Source organism: Eubalaena glacialis, chromosome 8 (assembly GCF_028564815.1).
Source record: "Eubalaena glacialis isolate mEubGla1 chromosome 8, mEubGla1.1.hap2.+ XY, whole genome shotgun sequence".
NCBI lineage: Eukaryota > Metazoa > Chordata > Mammalia > Artiodactyla > Balaenidae > Eubalaena > Eubalaena glacialis.
The window spans coordinates 16987855-17006858 of record NC_083723.1 but is presented as its reverse complement, the minus strand read 5'-3'; the positions used below and the strand labels follow the sequence as shown (position 1 = coordinate 17006858).

Sequence of the window (19004 nt, the reverse complement as noted above, 5' to 3'; positions counted from 1 at the left end):
CAAGATATTGGCTTTAGTGTTTACGAAAACTCACTTCCAGATTCCTTTCTTTTTATAGGAATTTCAAAGCAGAGACAAATGCCTAGGCTTAGAAAATGATAAGAAGCATGAGTGGAATAAATTTAAAAATTAAAAAAAAGAAGCATGATCAGAAGAGTAGAATATGGAAACTCAAGAGGAGGGAGGTTGTTCTCTTAAGGTTAGAATAAAAGGAGGGAAGGGATAAATGCTGGGAAATGAAAAGAGGGAAGAAAAGAAAATTCAGAGTATAGGAAAAAAAGTGCAGTTCTCTGAGGGAAGTCTATCTTGAGACAGGACTTGGATTCAAAGCCTTCGTGGCTCAGACCACTGACGCTCTTGGAGAGATTTTCATAAATAAGATGCTGCCACTTTTTTTTTTTTTTTTTAAAGAATTTCAGAGGTGTAGGGGAGAAGAAAGCTTTCTCTCAGCCAAGATGTGTGCAGTTCCTCCAGACCCGTGGCACGTCCTCTCAATCTAGGGAAGTATTGCCACTGCTTAGCATTTGGGATGAAGCCAACAGCGACGTTCAGCAAATATGGGTTTCATCTACTCGAAAATAATTGCCTTTACATCTTGTGACATCTTCCATGGACTCTGCAGTGAAAATCAATTATAATCCCTTTTGGTGGGAGAAACTAAATTAGAAAGAAAAGTGATCAGAAACAGAAGGCAGCTTGACGCTTGTGATGCCAAGTTTGCTCAACGTGTGATTCAAAAGCCGTGGGTAAGTTTTTCTGGCTGTTCTCCCAATTAACAACCTTTAGCTTACTTAAAAGCCAAAATCCGTGACTCAAAAGAGTGGGCTAGGAAGAAATTTTTGACAGATAAAATTAGCTATTCCTGGCAACATCAAATAACATATACGTACACTCATGTACCTTTTTTTGAAATGAAGCTCAAAATATAGCAAGATCTAACTGAAACTGCTCCCCAAGGCTCCAAAACTCAATTATAAGACCTGACGTTTATCACGTGCTCACTATGTGCCAAGCACTGCATTTAATTCTCACACTAACATTATGAATTAGGTTATATTCTCACATAACCTTATTTTTTAAACTATGAGATTCAATCAAGGGGAAGCTAAATAACTGTCCAATGTCACAAAGGTAGAAAATGACAGAGCCAGGGATGAAACTCAGACAGTCTGACTCCACTACACTCTGGATAAAGTCCTTACCTTCAGGGAGTTTAGAGTCTAATAGTGAATTCAGATAAGTACCCTTCAGTGTGGTAAGACTGCTAAGGACCTATGTAGGAAGAACATCTAACCTTGCTTTTGGCTCTTAGGGAAGGATCCATGAAAGGGACAGCTAAACCAAGGCAGAAGCTAGGAATGGCCAAAGGGGGAAGGAATTCCAAGCAGAGGAAGAAGCAGGCCTCTAAGCCCAGAGATAAAAGAGAGCTCAGTACCCTGGGTGTATAAAAGGAGAGGGCTAATGGCAATGGAGAGTCATTTTAGAAGATTTTAGCTAAGGATGGACCTGACTGGATTTGCATTTCTAAAACTGTTTTTGGCTGGTTTGAAGAATGACTTTTGAGAAGAGCAAGAAGAGAAGCAGGGAGACCTGATAGGAGACTATTGCCTTGGGGGTAATCCTGGCCTAAGCCCAGGCAGTAGCAGTGGAGATAGAGAGAAGCAGAGGAGCTGGAGAGTAATTCAAAAAGTAGACTTGATGGGGACTTCCCTGGTGGTCCAGTTGTTAAGAATCGGTCTTGCAATGCAGGGAACGCTGGTTCAATCCCTGGTTGGGGAGCTAAGATCCCACATGTCGCGGGGCAACTAATGAGCCCTCACACTTTGGAGCCCTCACCTCACAACTAGAGAGAAGCCCGTGCGCCGCAACGAAAGATCCCACGTACTGCAACTAAGACCTGACACAGCCAAAAATAATAAATAAATAAATTTTTTTTTTTTAAAGGTAGACTTGACAGTAGAATGACATCAAAAGTAACAAAGAAGGAGGAATCCAGAATGGCTCCTAAGTTTCTTCTTTGGGCAACTGGATGGATGAGATGCCATTCACCAAGATGGAAGATGCTGAAAGAGGAACAGGTTCAAGAATGAGGTTGAAAGAAGATAATTAATTCCATTTTGACTGTGTGGAGGTCATCATGCAACATATGGATAAAAAGGGGATCATTCTTTACTTTACAAAAGAAAAACTCACATAAGTTATTTTAATCACCTAGTTCTAATATATTTTTAAAAGCTTGATTCACAAAATTTTGATTATACAGACACTTCCAATAGAACTTTTTTTTTTTTGCATCTAGTAATCCACAACTATTAAGACAGACATATACACAATTTATCTTATCACTAGGGAACTTCAAACATATTATTATTATTATTATTATTATTATTTGGCCACACCGCATGGCTTGTGGGATCTTAGTTTCCCCGAACAGGGATTGAACCCATGACCCCTGCAATGGAAGAGTGGAGTTCTAACTACTGGACCACCAGGGAATTACCATATTATGTCTTTTTAAATGATTGAAAAACTTAAAATATGGACCTAGTGAAAAAGAAAATAAACTCAAATCGTACAAAATACTGTACAATAAAAGTAAATCTCTTCATTAGTATGAACTTACATTAGCTTAATAGAGATACAAATGGTTTCATATAAAAATATTATATATAAATTTATATACATAATATATTTCATAATATATAATATATAATGTTATTTCATAATATACACACATATATTTCTTTGTTCTGTCAGCTGAGAGGGCCTATAAGCAATGGCATTCCAGTAGCAAAGAGCACACCTATTGGCCTGTATCTTGGTTTCTAACACCATTTCCCAATAAAAGGAACCAGGGTTCCTTGGAGAAATGGCTGATTTCAGGACTGACACAGAAAATATACTGGAACATCTTGTAGTGCCAGAAAATAAGGGAATGCTCCAAAAACAAAAAAAAAAAACCACCCTACATTGATGGGGCGTTTCAAAGGGGCACAGGAGCCAATTGAAAGAGCTCCCAATGTCCAAGCTAGAACAATGTGATCAACAAAATAAAGTAGTGTTGGGTTATAATGCAAAGTATAAAATAAATACTCATGATTCCATAGTGACCTAAAGAAATGATTGAATAAATGAATAAATGGGGAAGGGAGAAGACAAATCTCCCTTGCAGAAGAATTCCAAGCAATTTATATAGAAACTCTGTCCTCAAGGAGGTGGAGTTTAACTTCCTACTCCTTAAGTGTGGGCTTCATGCAGTGAATTTCTTCAAAGAGTACAGCATAGAAAGGGGGATGGGGATGAGGGAGAGTCACTTTATAGTGAAGAAACCTAACAAACACTACCTCAGCTAAGTGCTCAAAGTCAATATCAACAATAAGTCATGTTGATACTATGTATCCTTGATATGTGATGAAAATGACTCTTTGCCTCTGTGGTTTTCCTCCCCAAAAAAACATATCACTGGGCTTCCCTGGTGGTGCAGTGGTTGAGAATCTGCCTGCTAACGCAGGGGACACGGGTTCGAGCCCTGGTCTGGGAAGATCCCACATGCCGCGGAGCAACTAGGCCCATGAGCCACAACTACTGAGCCTGCGCGTCTGGAGCCTGTGCTCCGCAACGAGAGGCCACGATAGTGAGAGGTCTGCGCACCACGATGAAGAGTGGCCCCCGCTTGCCACAACTAGAGAAAGCCCTCGCACAGAAACGAAGACCTAACACAGCCAAAAATCAATTAATTAATTAACTAATTTAAAAAAAAAACAAAGGAAAGGGAAAACTCTCCTTTAAAAAAAAAAATCATATCAACAGTCAAAGTATGAGAAAAAACAGACAAATTCCAATAGAGGGGCATCCTACAAAATACTTGGCTAGTACTCCTCAAAACTGTCAAGGTCACCAAAAACAAGGGAAGTCTGGGAAACCGTCACAACCAAGAGTATTACCAAAGGGAACTTGGGTTCACTTGCTGTGCAACAAAGCCAATCTCCTGACACCAGGTTGTAGTGAAGGAAAGTATAGCATTTATTTGCAGGGTACCAAGCAAGGAGAACGGGTGGTTTGTGCTCAAAAGACCCGAATTCCCCGCGGGAAGGGTTTTTTTAAAATCAACATTTGGCTAGAGAGATGCAGGGTGCATGACTTTCTTCTGATTGGTTGGTGGTGAGGTAACATGAAGGTGTTTCAGGAATCTTTATCATCAACTTTATGGTTCAAAACAGTCTGGGGTCCCCATGTAGTCACCATTCTTCACCTGGGGGGGTGGGTGGAGTTGGAGGGTGGTCTTAGTTTCTGCATGACAGCTCAAAGATGTACATTAAATTGTTGTGCATATCCTTTGAGGAGGATCTAGGACTCTGTTTTATCCTTGAACTATTGTTTCTTGCCTACTTTTTCTTTCTTTCTGTATTCCCTCCCTTCCCTAAGTAGTAACTGCTTGAGTCTGCTCTTTGGAACTCAGGGAAGGCCTAGGAGACCGAAGTCTTTTTCTACAAAGAAGAAATGGAGGACACAGAGGGGCTTTTTGTACCTGGGAGGGCCCCACAGTGTCCTGCTTTGTTTCAAGAGGAGCTTAAGGAAACATGACGACTAAATGTAATGTAGTATCCTGGAACAGAAAATAGGTATTAGGTAAAAACTAAGGCAATCTGAACAAACTATTGACTTTAGTTAATAATAATGTATCAATACTGGCTTCTTTTTTTTTTTTAAGTTTTACTTTTTGGCCATGCTGCAGGGCATGTAGGATCTTAGTTCCCCGACCAAGGATCAAACCTGTGCCCCCTGCATTGGAAGCATGGAGTCTTAACCACTGGACCACCAGGAAGTCCCAATATTGGCTTTTTAATTGTGGCAAATATATCATACAAATTTAAGATGTTAATATGGGAGGTCTTCATATTATCTTCTCAAATTTTCTGTAAATCTAAAACTGCTGTGGGACTTCTCTGGTGGTCCAGTGATTAACACTCTGTGCTTCCACTGCAGGGGGCACAGGTTTGATGCCTGGTGGGGAAGTTCTGCACGCCTCGTGGTGCGGCCAAAAAAAATAATAAATAAAATAAAATAAAACTGCTCTAAAAATAAAGTATATTTTTTAAAAAGTCCCTTGAGGGAATTCTCTGGTGGTCCAGTGTTTAGGACTCAGCACTGCCAGGGCCCAGACTCGATCCCTGGTCTGGGAACTAAGATCCTGCAAGCCAAGCGATAAGACCAAAAAAAAAAAAAAAAAAAAAAAAAATCCCTTTCTTCCATCAGAACCTAGTGTCTTGTGAATTTATCCAGAAATACTCTATGCCTCTATGTAGAGAGTCTCCATTGTCCCCTCCCTGTCCACTCTGCAGCTTTCTCTACTCTGCTCTGTGCCCTGAATACTAACCTTACAGGTAATGCCAACAGGCTTCTCAGCCCTCTGGCTTCTTCCAGTAGAACTTGGGCAATGGAGGAAGGGAGGGTATGAAAATACTTACCAGCAGGACATCAGATGGGAGGGGAGAAGTAGAGGTACTTATTCCCCCAGTTCCTTCCTCCTTGGGCTTGGAACTAGCAGGCCCCATTCCTGTACTGAAGGCCCAGTTCCTGTCTGGCAGCCCTCTCCAACCACACTCTGGGTCCTGGTCCCAGCTCCCTCCCCCCACCCCCTTAGGCTAGGACTGATGACTGCTCTTTTCTCGGGACCTTTGACACCTCCCTTCAGCCAGCCCCAAGGGGCTTCACCAAGCCTTATTGGTTTTCCTTGAGCCTGCCGCACTTTTGTAAACAGTGCCTTCATTAACTCTATCTCAATGTGTTATCTCTCTACCTAGGACTCTGATTAAGATCATATGCAAATGTATATGCCCTTCATTTATGCAAATATGAGCATACTCTACACATTTTTTTGCACCTTGTCTGTTTTCATCTATAATACACTATGGGTTTCTTTCCATGTTCATATACATTGATCCACTTTGTTAGTATCCCATGGTATCCCATTGTCTGTATATATCATACTTCTAAATATTCTATCAAAAGAGGAGAATTAGAAGCTGAAACTTAGCAGAGGGAACATGAAGCCTGGGCTGGGGCACTAAGACACAAGTAGAAATTCTATGCTATGGTGGGGGGAGGTGAGCTGATGTTACTAAAGCCCCGGGTACTCTCACAGAAGTTATGAGAGTGGGCTTACGAGTCAAATTGCTTGGGTTCAGATTCCGGCTCAGCCAGACTGTGTGACCCTGGGCAAATTACTTAACCTATGTGTGTATCTCCTCATCCGTATAATGGGAATAAGAATATCCACTGCAAGGTAATACTTATGCTCAAAAGCAGTTGAGTTTTCAAATCAGACTGCCCTGGGCAATATGGCACATCCAGTGGAAAAAAATGCCATTAGTCTCCCTCCTGGTCTCTCTCCCTGTCCCAGTCCTTTGATTCTTTCTCTTCAGCCTCCCTCAGCTTCATCCTTCCCTCTTTTTTCTCTCCTCATCAACCTGTCTGACCCTTGATAGGCTTTCTCTCTGTTGATATTTAAGATTCATTTTTAAATGAAGAATTTGACAGTAGATTCTAGGATTAATTGTGTTGCTACTAATCTGTAGTTCAATAGAGGTGGTATGAACAAATTTATAAAGCATATTCTTTCTTTGGCTGCACGGCTTGTGGGATCTTAGTTGCCTGACCAGGGATCGAAACCGTGCCCCCTGCAGTGGAAGCATGGAGTCCTAAGCACTGGACAACCAGGTAATTCCCAAAAAGCTTATTCTTTATAAAGCAAAGTAGCTGTCAGCCAGCCCCCGCAAAAGAAAAATAAATGGCCTCAGATGATATGCTGTTGTTTTCCACCAAAAGGATCTAGTGTGATTGCCTGGATCAATTTCTGCTCAGATCTACAGGAGTTACCTTGACTACTTATACTGAGTATAAGGCACTACCAGAACCAAAAAAAGTAAAATTATTAATCACACATGTAATAATTAGAAACAAGAGGGTACATTTTAAATAATAAGATTTTTTTCTTTCACTTGACATGTGTCATTAAAAAACATAGCTACCAAAAACATTTTATTCAGAGACTAGTTCTCCAAAGCATTCAAAGTATTTTAGATTTTTTTTTTTCTCTCCACCTGAGCTCAAGGATTATCTGCATCTTATAGAGGAAGAAAGTCCCCTCCTCCTCCTCCAGTGACCTCTCAGGGACTGCGTGCTGGCCTTGTTTTATCTGTCCATCCTCTCCCCTAAATGCCGGGTTGTAATTGCCACATGCTGCTGAGGTCTCTCAATCTGGTATCTCTAGATCTGCGTTATCTGGATTTCAACCACACTGCCTTCCTTTCAGTTTCTGAAGCACATCAAACTCCTTCCTGACTCAGGGTTTTTGCATTTGCTGTTCCCTCTTCCAGAAGGCCAGTCTCCTTCTCACAGATTTCTCTTACAATGTCAGCTCCTTGGAAAGAGAGAGGTCTTCCCTGACCACCCTATTTAAAGCCTTCCTCCCTCTCCCCCTGCTGTTATTGCCCTCCCCCCCACCCCCAGTAATTCTACCTGACATCATTCTGTTTCTCTAATACAGTTTATCATCACAGGATATTATCTGATTTATTTATTTGTGTATATCACTGCCCCCCACTAGACTATAAGTCCTTTTGTAACTGAGCAGGACCCTATGGGGCCTTCCCAGAACAGACACCCCCCCCTACACACCTATGTCCTCTGCCTGCCTTTTGTCTGTAGAAAAACTTTAATCAAAGAATAAATTTAATCAGAGAAGTGAGAAAATGCAGAAAGAAAGGAGAACAGTCATACAAGACAAAATAATAATAGTTTAGCCATTAAACAAAGTCAAGGACCTTTAGTTCCTCTTCAAGGACTATAGATAATATTCTGAGCCATGTCCTTTGAGCTGTTTTGCAGATACTGAAACCCCCACCAGGCAGAAGAAGTTAACTGTATGCTGCCCACAAGCACATAGACCTCAGACCGGTTGGAACCAGAAGGTTGATGATGTCGACTCACCACCAACCAATCAGAAGAATGTCCATAAGCTGATCACATACCCCACAACGCCCCTCCCTTACCCTCTTTCTAAAACGCTTTCCCTGAAAGACTTCGGGGAGTTCAGGCCTTTTTAGCTCTAGCTGGCTGGACTCCTTGCTTGGTGCCCTGCAATAAACACTGCACTTCCCTTCACCACAATCCACATCAGAAGATTGGCTTTACTGTGAGCAGGTGAGCTGACCCAAGTTTGGTTCGATAACACTTAGAGGGCAGGAACTTTGTCAGACTTGTTCAATGCTGTATCCCCAAGATTAAGATGGTGTCTGACACAAGTAGGGGGCTCAATAAGTATTCACTGAATAAATAAATAAATATATTGATGTACGTATGGATGAATGAATGGATGGAATATTCACAAACCTCCAACTCAGGGGACTTCCCTGGTGGTCCAGTGGCTAAAACTCTGTGCTCCCAATGCAGCGGCCCCAGGTTTGATCCCTGGTTGGGGGACTAGATCCCGCATGCGGCAAAGATGATCCCACATGCTGCAACTAAGACCCGGCACAGACAGATAAATAAATAAATATTAAACAAAACAAAACAAAACAAAAACATCCAACTCAGGATAACATAGCACATCATTGTTTACTTGAAACATCTCTCAAGTTTCCCTTTTCTCCCTCTATTGACAAACCATGTTCATGGAATAGGTGTGCAAAGATAACTTTAAAAGTTAAATACATCAGATAAAGAAGCTGTTGTATATGTATATAAAATGGAATATTAGCCATAAAAGGAATAAAATAATGCCATTTGCAGCAACATGGATGGACCTAGAGATTATCAAACTAAGTGAAGGAAGTCAGAGAAAGACAAACATCATATATCACTTATATGTGAAATCTAAAATATGATACAAATGAACTTATTTACAAAACAGAAATAGGCTCACAGACATAGAAGACAAACTTATGGTTACCAAAGGGGAAAAGGTAGGGAGAGGGATAAATTAGGAGTTTGGGATTAACATATACACAACACTATATATAAAATAGATAACCAACAAGGGCCTACTGTATAGCACAGGGGACTATATTCAATATTTGGAATAACCTATATGGGAAAAGGATCTGAAAAAGTATATATATATAACTGAATCACCTTGCTGTATACCTGAAACTAACACAGCATTGTAAATCAACTATACTTCAATTTAAAAAAAAAGGGGAAAAAAAAGACCTTAAAAATTTTTTAAAAAGTTAAATACATTTAAGTAATAAGATAGTTGGGTGGGCCCTCAAATTACAATTTGCCTTTAAAAAGTGCCATTATTTCATTTATCTCATGAGAGATAATTTTACTAAGACAATATCAAATTTGGATTTATATTAAAGAATGTGGTTTTTCCTCTACTATCTGAAAGATTTACTGAATTATACTATATAAAAATGAATATTTGTTGACACTGAGTGTTGCCTTAAATTGGAATGGACTGCCACACAGGTTTGGAAAGAATTCTTTTGTTTAGTGATTTTCTTAAAAAAGAATAAATTCTCATCTTTTTAAACAAGTTTCATTCCTCAAGAGGCAATGATTTCTCAAGATCCCATCATTAAATGATCAAGCAATCAACAATTTGACAAGTATTTCTCCAGTATCTATTACATTGTCATAATTTGCCAAGGTATTGTGTAGAGTTGCAAAACAAGACTAGCATTATACTCTTACTTGCTTGAAATATATACATTTGTGTGCATAGAAGAAAAAAAAAAAACAAGAAGGAAATAAACAGAAAGCTTAACAGAGATTATGTGGGTGATAAGAAATGATTGCTATTTTCAATTTTAATATATTTTCCACCTTGTTCACTACAGGCATATTTAATTTTTTAATACCATAAGAGACATATAACATATTATTTCTGTCTTTAAGGAGCAGATCTTATATCTGGAGAGGGGGGAAAAAGTAACATTCAGGAAATAAAAAACAATAGAGTACAAAACTATATGCTTACTGAAAATAAGCCAAATCAGTTTTCAGAGGAGAGATCAGAAAAAGAGAAAGTTAAAGTTATCTTTTTGTTTAAATATGGCAGAAACTTAGCATCTATTGTCTTGAGAAAATTAACAAACATAATAAAAATAAAGCTCACAGATCAGAGTTGAAATTCCCAGGGAAAATGACTTTCCCTGGCAATTGGTTTTTCACCAATGTCAATCTGAAAAGTAGACAGTGTTTCTGTTTGAAATGTTAACAATGAGTCAAATGCTGCCTCCAAACAGAAGTGATTCAATTCAATTCTACATTTAAAAAAAAAGCAAGTAATAAGGTACAAACATTACAGTTCAAAGGTAGAAAATGATAAAAATCAGAATCTAGGTTGCTTTTAAAAACAGACTTTTTGGGCATTATTTGCATATTTCTGTTATTTTGCAATTCTTCTGATTAGAGAAATTTTTAAGTTGGAAAAAAAAAAAGAGGAAAAAGAAACTAAGTAAAATTTGCCCTCTAGACCAGAAAAAGGTAGCAAGACTGAATTCTCTCAATTTAAATAAACACAGGACTCAATTAAGTCATTCTTGTAACACAAGAAATCACTCAAATATATAGCTATACTTATGATTTTATATATATTCATATTTCATCAATTCTATTATGCCATTAATTGTAAAACTCACAATTATTTTATGAACCACTAAGAAAGAAAAAAAAAATGCTGCCAATTGAACTATAACACACCATCAATTATGAGTCCTGATAAAATGTGAAAAATCTGCATTTTAGAATCAGTGAAATATAATACACAACTTGTGACCATGTAGTGAATGTTTGCTGCACCCACAGGTATGAGACCAGGGTTCATGCTTCTTTGTTCATCATTGTATCATGGCCAGCACTCATAAATTCTTAATAAATCCTTGAATGAATGAATGAATGAACAAATAAGTGAGTGTGCAGATCTAATAGCGGACTTTGTCTTACACTCCAAATGCCTAAAGGATATAAATAAGGAAATGCATTTAATCAGCATTAACTGCTAAATAAGTGCTGGGAAGTAACAATAATATTGTCTGACATTTCTTTTTGAAATGACACATCTATCTCTTTGGAAAGAAGTCCTGGAAATGATTAAATTCTGGTAAATAAGAACCACCCACCTCTATGTGAAACAGGTGAAGCTTGATTTCTAAAGTGAGTAATTTGAGGTGTTTAATATAACAAGTAAATTGGGTGGGGAGAGTCAGCTGTTATCACCTCCTACTCGTTTCTGTTTTTAAAGGATGGCCAAATTCAGACTAGTGAGAAAAGCAGTTCTATACTTTTATGGAAACCTGTAAGGGAGATGCCATTCTGTCCATGCACCATTTATTTCTTCAGTAGAAAAAACATTTAACAGAAAAAAAAAAAAAGGCAATATATTCGTCCAGGTACATGTAAGTCTTATGATAGTGTGATAATTGTTAAACCGAATCCTTATCTAGAAAGATGCAGTTCAAAGAATTCTGTCTATTCTCCAGGGGAAGTTACACCATTGACTCCTAGTGTTATTTGATAGTTTTTTTTCTCCTCTGTCCTTCTGAGACCTCTACCCCACTCCTTGTTCCTTTGAATTGCTACCATCACCATATGATCACCAAGTTCTGATACAAAGTGGTCCACAGAGCTGACTGGACTAGACTAAAAATGTTCAAAATAGCAAGTGACAGGGAGCAGAAATGCCTATCAGAATGGGACACGGATTATATTTATATTTGCACAGAATGCCTCCAAATTAAATCAATAAAGAATTGTGAATCGTCTAGGTGAGTTACCGTGGAACTGAGTTATAGTATGAAATCTTAGGCAGCTATTTAAAAAGTTAAGAAAAATCCATATGTATTCACCTGGAAAAATATTCCTAACATAGCCTTAACTGAAAAAAAAAAAAGTTGTAGACCAATATGTGGCATAATTTTTAGTTGTTTTTTTAAAAAAATATGGGCTATAGCTATATCTTTTTAGAAAACATTATAGAAGGTAATAATGACTGGAGGGAGACATTGTACTTGCCCTCAAGAAGTTTTTGTCTAGTGAGGGAGATAAGACCTGTATGTAAATCAAATTATGATACTAAGGTAGATAGTGAGAGGTGTCTTAAAGAGAGAGGCCCAGATAAGGTGCCAAGAGAATCCAGAGAAGTAACTGGATTAATTCTGAGAGACTCAAGCACTGTTCATGCTTGAGACAGTGTTTTAACTGGACATTGAAGGTGTGTGGGGGGGGTGTGATAAGTGGGGACATTCAGAATCTACTTTAAAAAACTTGCCTCTATTTCAGTGTAGTGTATATATGGAGAGAGATGCATATATTTAGTACACATAACAACTTATTAATAAATGTACATTCGAATAACGTACAGAAACTTAGAGGGACTGAAAACTTCATCGTAGGATGTTTAGTAGCATCCCTGGCCTCTTTCCACTACATCTCAGTAGCATCCCCCCAGTATGATAACCAAAAATGTGTCTAGACATTGCCAAATGTCTCCTGGGGGGAAAATAGCCCCTTAGTTTTAAGAACTACATATGAACTACATATATATATATATGTATGTATTCTCTTCTGCAGATGGATAAAAGTTCTAAACTTCATGACCTGGATTTTTTTTTTTTGGCTGTGCAGCATGTGGGATCTTAATTCCCCAACCAGGGATCGAACCCGTGTCCCCTGCATTGAAAGCGCAGTCTTAAGCAGTGGACGGCCAGGGAAGTCCTTGGATTTCTTTTTAGGTCCTTTCTTCAAGGATTCTTAACCTTAATAATGGTCAAGTAAGCTTTGGAAGATCTGCTGAAAGCTGTTGACTCATTTGTCCCTCAGAAAAACACACACATGCCCACCACACCATGTTGAATACAATTTCAGGGGATTTACACTAGGGTTCTCCTGTGAGGATTCTGTTTCCTGTTGCTTATAGAATGGTCACTGTCTGAATTTTCCAACTGGGTAACTGAAGGCTGGTGTCCAGAAGGTCCATATTTTAGAGCCTCTTCTGCATTTACTGATAATCAGGAGAGAATCTTCCTGTTTACCAAACTCTCCTTCCCTTCATCTTAACCCGTATTAGCTGGTTTTAGCAAGATTCATCCCAGCAGAAGACAAAACACTGATTAGGTAGGATACATCCCACTCCCCACTCACTCTCTTCTAGTCTTGATTCCTGTTTAGTCCAGTTTATTCCCTCCTTGACTGTTCAGATGAACGAGAAGAAACATCAAAAGAACCAAAGAGTCAGTCAGGTAAGAAAAGGGGCCCCCTGGGCACTTGATTTTTATTGTGATGTGAAATACACACAAACACAGAAAAGTTCGTATCTAAGATTTATGAATAAATTATGAACTCTCTATAACCACCACCCACTGGGTACTTCTAAAGAAAGACTTTCTAGAAATCCAAAGTCTTATTAAATGCAAAACTGGCCACTGCTCCTTTCCTCCTCTCCACCTGGTGTGAGAGCCGCGTACCAGACCTTGGAGCTTCCGGATTCATACAACCTAGGGGTCAAGGTCAGCGTTCCCCGCAATAGCTGACCTCTTCTTCCATGCTGGGCTCTGCTCTCCGTAACAAATTCCCCAGGGGCTGTCTCGCCCCTGACCTCGTAACCCACGTTAGTAATTAGGGAGCGGGTGAGGATTCGGGTGGCCCCTGGGTGACAGCCAGTAAGATTCTTAGCCTTCCTGGTTCGGGAAAGGGAAAGAATTCGGGAGGGGCAGAATTTATTTTTTCCCGGTAGGATAGGTGGGGAAAAGACCGCTGCCTGTGTGTCCCTCTTTTGGACTAAGGTGTCTCTGTTGCTCCATAAATAAAACGTCTCACTGCCTTCTGCGAGCGCTATAAAGGCGCCGGAACGGCTGTCCCGGGGGCATTCCGGGCCGGACTTGAGCCGGAGCAGGTGAGATCGTCGCTGAAGATGCAGCGCACCCCACCCCGCCCTGGCTTAACTCCCGGGGAGGCATCGCTGGTTGGGGATGGGACTAGTGGAGGGGGGTGGGGCACAGAGCCGCCGGGCAGGGGACAGTACAGCCTTCTTTTTGAGAAGCTGAGTGCGAGAAAGAAGCTAGGAAAACAGGCCGAGAGGTGAGACCTGCTCCACCCGCCCAAAGTTCTGTCCCCGGGAGAGCGCGCCCGGCTGCTGGAATTTGCCTGCAGCGCGCGCGAAGCCTCGGGACTCGGGGAGCATGGCCTGAGGTTTCCACGCCCGGCCCCGGGGGTTGTGCTTCTTTCCCAGGGCGCGCCTGGCGCTGCGCCCTGGGTCGGGTGCGGGGAGAGAGGGACGTTCACAGGGTCCCCCTTCCCGCCCGCTGCGCGCCGCGGGCCCCAGCCCGGGTTTGGGGAGATTTCAGGACGCGGACAGCGCCCTGGCTGCCCATCTGAGGGGACTGCGTCGGGCTCCCGCCGCCCCCCAGAGCCGGGCTCACTCTCTTATTAGAGTCCGGTTGCGCCGGGCGGCAGGTGCAGGCTCGGGACCCAGAGGTCCTCAGGGCCCCCTGCAGGCTGGAGGTGCGCGCCCGGGGGCGGCGGGCCCGGGCGCAGAGGGCGGCAGCGCGCGGACCAGACTCTCGGGGATCGGCTGCAACAGGTGGGGCCGGCCGGGGGCGGCTAACGGGCGGTCTTCACCTCCTCTTCTCTTCCCTCGTTCCATCTCCTCCCTCCTCGTCGTCCTCCGCCTCGCAGGTCATGGCAGCGCCGGGCGGCAGGTTGGAGCCGCCGCCGCTCCCCGAGTACAGCTGCAGCTACGTGGTGTCGCGGCCGGTCTACAGCGAGCTCGCCTTCCAGCAGCAGTACGAGCGGCGCCTGCAGGAGCGCAAGACGCTGCGGGAGAGCCTGGCCAAGGGCTGCAGGTAGCAGCCGCGGCGGGCGGGGCGCGGGGCTCAGTGAAGCCGGGAATCCGGGCGCGCCGACCCGCGGGCGTGCCCGGCGGCGGAGTGTGGGATGCCGCGCTGCCCTGCAGGGTCGACCCTGCTTCGGTCAGCTCACGGACTCTGGCCTTCCCGGTGGGAGGGTGGCTCTATCATTCTCGGCCCGAATCGACCCTAGTCTCGGAAACTCATCTTTGGAGAGGGTGTGTTCGGGGAGCCGCATCTCCTTTTCCTCTCTTGAGGGCACCTGGAGTGTGCCTTGGGGTACAGCGGGTCCCTACGGCCTTTTGTGAAGGCTAGGCTGAGGAGAGAGGGAGAGCAAGGTGCTCGATTACAGAGAGGTGATGGGTAACCCGTCACCTGACCAAGAATCCTTGAAAGCCCCAAACTCGTCTAGGACGGATGCCACTCAGAGACACGAAATGAAGGCGCGAACACAGAGCGCGTTGCGCTCCAAGTTGTCCACTGTCAGGCAGTAGGGGCCCCCGAGAAGAACCTCCATCAATCTCTAAACCCAAACGAGACACCCGTAAGTAGATATCACAAACAAAAAGGGAACTATCAGCTGCTGCTAGATTTTCTTTCTGTTAAAAAACCTTTTATTATAAAACATTTCAAACACATTCAAAAGTAGGCATAGTAGTGTAATGAACCCCCTCCCATATTTTTACCCATCACCCAGCTTCAAAGATGAGCACCTCAAAGTTAATCTTGTTTCACCATATACTTGCCCCGCTCCACTTTTTTTTTTTAATGTAAGTCCCATGTGGTGTTTCTTTTTGTTTTTTTTTTTGTTTTTTGTTTTGTCTGTATATATCTTTAGGGACTCTTAAAAAAATACAACCACAATTCCATTATCACACACAAAAATTTAAAAATTCCTTAATATAAAAAATTAAGTCAAAAATTTTAAATTGTCTGTGGTCAAAAAAAAATTTTTTAAATTGTCTCATAAATATAATTTTTAAAATAATTTATTTGAATCAGGAGTCAAATAGTGTTCACCTACTTTTAATATGTTTCTTCTTTTACCTATAGGTTGTTGAATTTTAAAAACTAGATAGCAAGGTGCAGCAAGATATAGATTCATCATGTTAAGAGTTGTAAAAACTGGCTCCAAGCTCCTATTGCCAAAATATACAGAGTTTGTTTATGTTTCTTGAAAGAAAAAGAGAAGAAGAAGAAAGTGCCTGGGTTAGAAGTCCAAAAATTAATCTCCATTTAAAGACTCCACATTGATCAATCTGGGGCTGGACCAGAAAATGGGTTCTTGTTTAGGAATATTTTCTCAGAGGATTAAGAAGGTGGGAGAGGGGAGGGAACACTTAATCCTGTGTTTTCTAGTACAGTGCATTTAAAAGGGTAAATAGAGTTCTTGGCAAAGACATGGTAAGCACTTTGTGATTTGCAGTGGGCTGTGATGGAGATTGGATTGCAAGTCCAGTTTTCTTGCCTTTTGACAGTTGTTCAAGAAAGAGAACCCTTGGTGTGCTGAAGACCCTCCTGCCCATCTTGGACTGGCTCCCCAAATACCAGATCAAGGAATGGCTACTTAATGATACCATTTCGGGAGTTAGTACTGGGCTAGTGGGGACACTGCAAGGTAAGATGGTGGTGGACTAGCTCCCAAGTGATGGAGAACTGCAGTCTCCAGCAGCTGTTCCTAACTCTCCCCTCGCTCCTATGGGTCTGCAACAAAGGCTTGCTCACCCTTCACAGCCTTCATCTTTCCTCCAGAGTCTGCCCCTTAGTGGTGAGATTCCCCTCTTTCTCCTCTTCCTTGGAGTTCTCTTCCGGGGAAGCCCTGCTGCTTCTTTAGCTGCATGGCTCCAACTAGAGCCCTATCACCTAAGCAGCAGCTTCCCAATTTTCACTGATCAGAACTCACAGTAAGAAATCTGTATTACATCATGATCTATACACACATATCTCAAGTTTTGTGAAATAATATTTACCCTCACTACAGGTGATACACTCTGATATTTTCTATTCTGTCCTATTCTATTCTGCTTATATTTTTTAAATGATGATTGTAGCCCGTTAAATTATTTTACATTGCATACATGGTCTTGACCTGCAGTTTGAAACTGACTTAAGGGAAAGGGAAGGACGTATTTTAGCCTGGACTACACGTAAGTGGCTTTTTCTCCCCTTACCTCCCCCTCCCCTTTTTAAATCCATCCCCGTATTTTAATCTTCTGGCAAAATGTCCCAACACAAGACATTTTTTAAACTGCCTTTATGCCACATTTCCATGAACATCTTGGAAATCTATTGCATAGCTGGTGAATAGCAGTATGGGCATTCTCCTTTGTCCTCCACCCCCATCATCTTGCTTCTGCCCTCGCCTCAACTCTACAAAGCTTCTGGACCATGAAAACAGAAATCTCATTTATTTATTACCATTTTATGGAGTATCTAGTAGGTGCCAGGCACTAGGTATTCTGACATGAATAAGATGCACCACCTGCTTTCAAGGAGCTCATAGTCCAATGAGGAGATAGATAACAATTCAATGGAAGGACCAACCGTAGCCGGGGTAACATTGCTTGGGAAGGGAGTGCACACGTGGGCACTCAACCCAGCCTTCGGAGACTGGGAATGGCTTCCTAGAGGAGGAGTCATCAGAGCTGTTTCCCTGAAGGTTAAGTCTCAGTTTGCCAAGTGATGGGAAGTAGGGTGGGGTAGAAATGTGTGTAGAGAGATGGCTATTTCAGAAGTTAGTAATAGTGGTTGAGCAATGCCATGAGCCAAAATTTGCCTATAGAGCTCTCAGGATTATTCAGAGCAGGCCAGGGAGATTCCCACAGAGAAGGAAGATGTTCTGTGGCCCCAGTGCGGAGCCACAGCCTGGTCAACCATGTTTTCAATCACAAAGGTGGATGGGAGAGTTGGATGGGGCGGTGCGGTTCATATGTTAAATGATGCCAAGTGCTGTGTACACAGTGGACTCTAATAGCTGTGGCATGGCAATGCCCTGTGGCTCCTGGGGGACAGGAACTGTCTAATTCATATTTGTTTAGCCAGTGCCTAGCATGAGACTGGCACAAAATAGGTGGCCCTGTAAACATTTACTAAAGAGGACTGAATTGCATTCCTGATAATGAATCATCTTTATGTATGAAAAATGCTATTTCAAGCTGTGTCCCCCAAGTGTTCATAGACGAGTATCTTATAAGAATTAACTTTAGTTTTAGTTTCATTTATTAAGCATCCTGTCCAAGGTCATGGAGCTGGTAAGTGGTAGAGCTGGGATTTGAACCCAGAGTCTAATTCCTAGGATCTTAATTTATAAACGATGCAGTTCCTCACTTTATGACTGATACGCTTTCCAGAAACATTATCTCTATGAAGTTATCTTTGTAAGGTGAATTTCTGGGAGGTCAACCTGGTTCATTCATATGTTCATTCATCATTCATCATCTAATAATATATGTAGGCCAGCCATGGGGATTCAGTGGTTTACTGACAGGCATGTGTGGGTACTGACCTCATGGAGCTCATTTTAAGTGGGAGACAGAGGAATTAAATAAATAAGCAGATAAACAGAAAAATAATTACAGATTGTGATATCTATTATGGTGGATTAAATAGGCTTGAATAGGGATGAATTTGGGGATGGAGTGTTTATTTTAGTTAGAATGGTCAAGGAAGGCTTCCTGAGGGGGTGAAATTTAATCACGGTCAGGAGGATGGGAAGGAGACAGCCGTGTAAGGAGCAGAAAGAAGGGTGTACCAGGCACAGGTGCAAAGTCCCTGAGGTCAAAAAGAGCATAGTATTTTCAAGGGAGGAACGGGAAGAATTCCAGTGTGGGTGGAGGAGGGGGCGGGCTGGGGGGAGTGAACAGGAGGAGATAAGGTTAGACAGGGCCAGGATTAAGATGCGGTAAATGAGTCACTCTCTGGGGGCCTTCTTCAATAATGTGCCCCAGGCACTTCGCTTGCTCACTTGCCTCTCCCCAGTCCCAGCCCTGAGGATAGATGGTTTGGCTTGAAGCCAATCAAGAAGGAGATTAGAGAGAGCTGCACAGATCTGAAATAAATATATATATTTTTTGGCTGCACTGCAAGGCATGTGGATCTTAGTTCCCCGACCGGGGATTGAACCGGCGCCCCCTGCGCTGGAAGTGAGAA

General features: G+C 42.0%; 1 protein-coding gene across 1 annotated transcript in view; it reads left to right on the top strand.

Annotated features, from left to right (window-relative positions):
• Window positions 1–14687: 14687 nt before the first annotated feature.
• The window catches only part of SLC26A4 (solute carrier family 26 member 4), a 47559-nt gene continuing 43242 nt past the window's right edge, over window positions 14688–19004 (top strand). Inside the window, exons 1-2 of the mRNA XM_061197592.1 lie at window positions 14688–14852; window positions 16334–16473. Coding sequence (XP_061053575.1) covers window positions 14689–14852; window positions 16334–16473 — 304 coding nt within the window. The 5' untranslated portion in view covers window position 14688. The remainder of the gene's footprint in view (window positions 14853–16333; window positions 16474–19004) is intronic.